The sequence below is a fragment of the Colobus angolensis genome, unplaced genomic scaffold, assembly GCF_000951035.1.
Source record: "Colobus angolensis palliatus isolate OR3802 unplaced genomic scaffold, Cang.pa_1.0 Scaffold97, whole genome shotgun sequence".
In the NCBI taxonomy this organism is placed as follows: Eukaryota; Metazoa; Chordata; class Mammalia; order Primates; family Cercopithecidae; genus Colobus; species Colobus angolensis.
In genome coordinates this window covers 7,362,179-7,366,334 of record NW_012123709.1, presented here as the reverse complement: position 1 = coordinate 7,366,334, position 4,156 = coordinate 7,362,179, and the positions used below count along the sequence as shown (strand labels likewise).

General features: G+C 48.0%; 1 protein-coding gene across 1 annotated transcript in view; it reads left to right on the top strand.

Annotated features, from left to right (window-relative positions):
• RYR3 (ryanodine receptor 3) overlaps window positions 1–4,156 on the top strand; it is a 400,958-nt gene that overhangs the window by 339,650 nt on the left and 57,152 nt on the right. The window contains exons 69-70 of the mRNA XM_011932727.1: window positions 722–736; window positions 3,751–3,921. Coding sequence (XP_011788117.1) covers window positions 722–736; window positions 3,751–3,921 — 186 coding nt within the window. The remainder of the gene's footprint in view (window positions 1–721; window positions 737–3,750; window positions 3,922–4,156) is intronic.

The following is a 4,156-nucleotide window of genomic DNA, read 5'->3' as shown; positions in this document are numbered from 1 at the left end:
CGCTACCTTCTTTTAACATAAGCACAAGCATTGCCTCTTAGCTCAGTTCTCCCCTCTCTGTAGCCACAGATGTGCTGGAGTTGCTAATGTGGTGGCCAGGCTGGTCTCAAATTCCTAGCTTCAAGTGATCTTCCCACCTCGGCCTCCCAAAGTGCTGGGATTACAGGCATGAGCCAGTGTGTCTGGCCTACGCTACCTTCTTTTAACATAAGCACAAGCATTGCCTCTTAGCTCAGTTCTCCCCTCTCTGTAGCCACAGATGTGCTGGAGTTGCTAATGTGGTGGGTAGCAGGAAGAAAGAAAATTGGGCTCTTTGGTTACGTGACCGATTGTCTATAGCCTACCCAACTGAAAGGAGGGAGGTAGAAGGGCAGAGACTTCAGATTTGGCCACCTACAAGAACACTCTAGATCTAAAGACCAGCCTGGGTCGGGTCTGAGTGCCACACACTCTGGAAGGCTGCTTCTGGGTTGACCTTACCTGAGAAGTAGATTGCTTGGTCTGGATGTGAGTCCTTTGACCAAATTAACCTCCATCCTAACCTCCCACTCACTCTTCATGCCATGCTCAGCTGGCTTCCAGAAGCATTGAGTTTCTGTTGTGTTGGCTGAGAAATGGGGGCTAAGAAGCTATAACTAACATATAGTGCCTTATGCCTTAGAGCCCTGCTTTTACTGACTGACTCTTCTCCTTGTTTCTTTTCTTTTGTCTTTCCACACAGGCCATGCAAGTAAAGGTACAGGTCAAATGCATGAAGTGTCTTTTCTGTCCTAGTATTAGAGATGCCAGGCTCTAGCCCCCTCTGCACTGTGATCACCATGGGGGTGGTACAGAATGGATTTTCCCGCCTGGAGGTCCCCCAGGCCTGCTCCAGGGAAGACAACTGCCTGTCAAAGAGTGAATGTAGGCCTACCCACCCTTGGAATGGGGAAGCCGGGGAAGCCAGCCAAGCCTCACCCTAACCGAGGTCTCCTTGCTATCTCTGCTCCCTTCTCCAGCTGCCCTCTTGGCAGCCAACACACTAACAGAGATAGGGATGACTGACAGGGCTTGAGAACCCACTGCTCCTCATGGTGCTACCCAGGGTCAGAGTCCTAGTTTTTATTAGTGGTCTCAGCCCTTTCACACTGTAGATGTCCTGCCTCCTGTATAAGGCTCCCATGATTGAAAGAGAGTCTTCCAAAGACTACCCTGAGAGAATTTCCCAGTTACAGTTTCAGGTTATAACTGAACATTTTCTCTTCCTCTTAATTAATGTGTGTCAGCTGCCATTCTCCCAAACTCTCCGCTCTACACTCAGGGCACATGCAGCTCTTAGGAAAGGAAGATGGAGCCCAGGCGAGATAGACTTACATCTGCATAGCTCAGAGGCTTACTTGCTGTGTGATCTTGGAAAACTTGCTTAACTCCCCTAAGCAATCCCAGTCTCATTTACAAAACTGGTTAATATTTCAGGGGTTTGGGGAGGATCATAGATGTTTTATATAAGTAGCAGGCACATTGGAGTCATATTGCATATGCAGCATTTGTGGTTAGAAGAACATGAGATCAGCCCAATCAAATAGAGAGTGAGAAGGAAATAATTTAGATTGTGTAATCAAATCCACATAGTCACACTTTTGAACATATTTATTCGATTGCATACTGTGTATTACCATTTATATTTTACATGTATACATACATGATATCACATAGTTTATCTACATGTAACAAGGTTCTATGTTTTATGGATAATTTGAAACATGTTCAAGGGTAATTTAGACTATAAATGAGTTTTGCCCTGAGTCGCAACCTTTAGCATTTGAAATCTGGTGGCAGAATGGTGAGGAGCTCAGCAAGCACTCAGCCAATGACAGTCGGCACACGCACAGTCTGGGTGTGAGGCAGCTTTCCCTTCCTGCTGTTTTCTGGAACACCAGGAGCCTCCTCCTCTTAACCCCATTTCTTTCCCCCTGTTTATATTTCTTACTGCCCCTCCCACTGCTGTCCAGGGGCTGACTGGTGTTTTGGAGCACTGTACACAAGGTACCCCTGCAACCAATAGAATTTTCTGGCAATGTTTGGCCAGACTGGGGTTCTGCTGGCTAGGGATTTTGCTGTGGTTTTTGTGATACTGTGATGCAATCACCTGAAAGTGCAGCCACCACAAGTGCTGAAAGAATTGACACTCTTCTTGAGAGTGCCCATTAATAATTTTGAAACTCTTCTGCCCTTTGGAAAGCAATTTAAAGAGATTAGTCCCAACACAGTGTTAATTCTGACCCTACTCTTCTCTTCCAAAAGCCTTTTCCCATAAAATGAATTCTGCCCAAGCCTAGGAGGACCAGGTCTTGCATGCCAGTTCCAGGTGACGCATCTGGCACGCTCCCAGAGCCCTGTATCTGTATGCCGTGATAAACCACAGTGCTACCCCCTCATTGCTGCAAACACTTCATGGTACCTTATAGTACAAAACTTTGGTGAGCACCACTTCCTTCTTTCCCGGAGTCCCTGACTTGCTTCTGGCTACCCAGCCCTCCCCACTTCCCGCAGGTGCCCACTGAGGCCCAGTCCTGCAGGCACGTACCACATGAGTGGTTCTGCTTCTCTGGAACCTGGAATCATGAAAACTGAGTCACCGCAGAGCCTTGTTTCCTTGAATCCACCTGGACCCACCATGTGATTTCCCTGTGCTGGAGATGCTGAGGGTTCTGAGTGGGTTGCCTGAGGCTGCTATTGTGACATAGCCCAGTGCATTGGATTCCTCTCTTTTTTTTTTTCAACTTTTTTTGTTGTTGTTGTTGTTGAGACTGAGTCTTGCTCTGTTGCCCAGGCTGGAGTGCAATGGTGTGCTCGCAGCTCATTGCAACCTCCGCCTCCTGGGTTCAAGCGATTCTCCTGCCTCAGCCTCCCGAGTAGCTGGGATTACAGGCGTGTACCACTACACCCACTAACTTTTGTATGTTTAGTAGAGATGGTGTTTTGCCATGTTACCCAGGCTGGTCTCAAACTCCTGACCTCAGGTGATCCACCCGCCTCGGCCTCCCAAAGTGCTGGAATTACAGGTGTGAGTCACCACACCTGGCCTGGATTCCTCTCTTAAACCCACAACTTCACTGAGTGAACTCTCTCTGAAAAGGATGAGAAGGCATAAGCCAAAGATGGGTACGAGCTTCCATGGATTGAGGAGTTGCTTTCTTTCATGTCTGCAGTGTTTCTCCTAACTTTCCTCCAGCTGGATTCCAAAGCAGCCCTACTTTTAGATTTTCCTTTTCCTGTAAGAATTTGCATTGGCTGGTGGTGGGGAGGCTACGTGAGGTGCTCCAAAACACCAGCTTCAGCTTTGGAAACACAGAGCAATTATTCTGTGCTGGATGCTCTTTCACATTTTTAGTGATTCCCCAGCATCAGAATTCTCAGAACTTTTCTGGGGCCATTTTTGTCAGTTACCAAATCATTCTTTTTGTAGAACACCAGTTTACTTGTTCAGTCCAGAAGTGAGTGAGCAAAGACCGTAGGCCTCTGTGATGTGTGTTTAGTTATGTGGTTCTGTGTGCATGCGCAGAAGGAGAAGGCTCAGGGTTATGGCTGGTCTTTTATGGCTACCTAATTCGTCTTTGTTCAACACACTCTTTTCACTGTCCTTTGAAGTGTAGTAAGGCCCAGCCTATACTGACAGGGCCACAAGGAGGCAGGCTGCCTCTGACAGGAGGCCGTTCCTTTGGGAGAATCACTGAGCCCCTCTCTGTTTATTTCAACATCATCTCCTAGTCTGGAGGACAAGACCAGGAGCGGAAGAAGACAAAGCGGCGGGGAGACTTGTATTCCATCCAGACCTCCCTCATCGTGGCTGCACTCAAGAAAATGCTGCCCATTGGCTTGAATATGTGTACTCCAGGCGACCAGGAGCTGATCTCCCTCGCAAAATCACGATACGGCCATGTAAGCTGCCTGTCTGCCTGGGCTGAAGGTGTGATCCAGGTGGTGTAGTGATAGGCGTTCGGCCCCTGAAGGGTTAGTCCTCCTCCTCTAGGGGGCGGGGAGCAGATGAGCAGAAACTAATGTGTGTGGAGGCAACGTGCCCTCATCTTTAAAACTGGTTTGGAGATCGAGACCATCCTGGCTAACATGGTGAAACCCCGTCTCTACTAAAAAATACAAAAAACTAGCCGGGCGA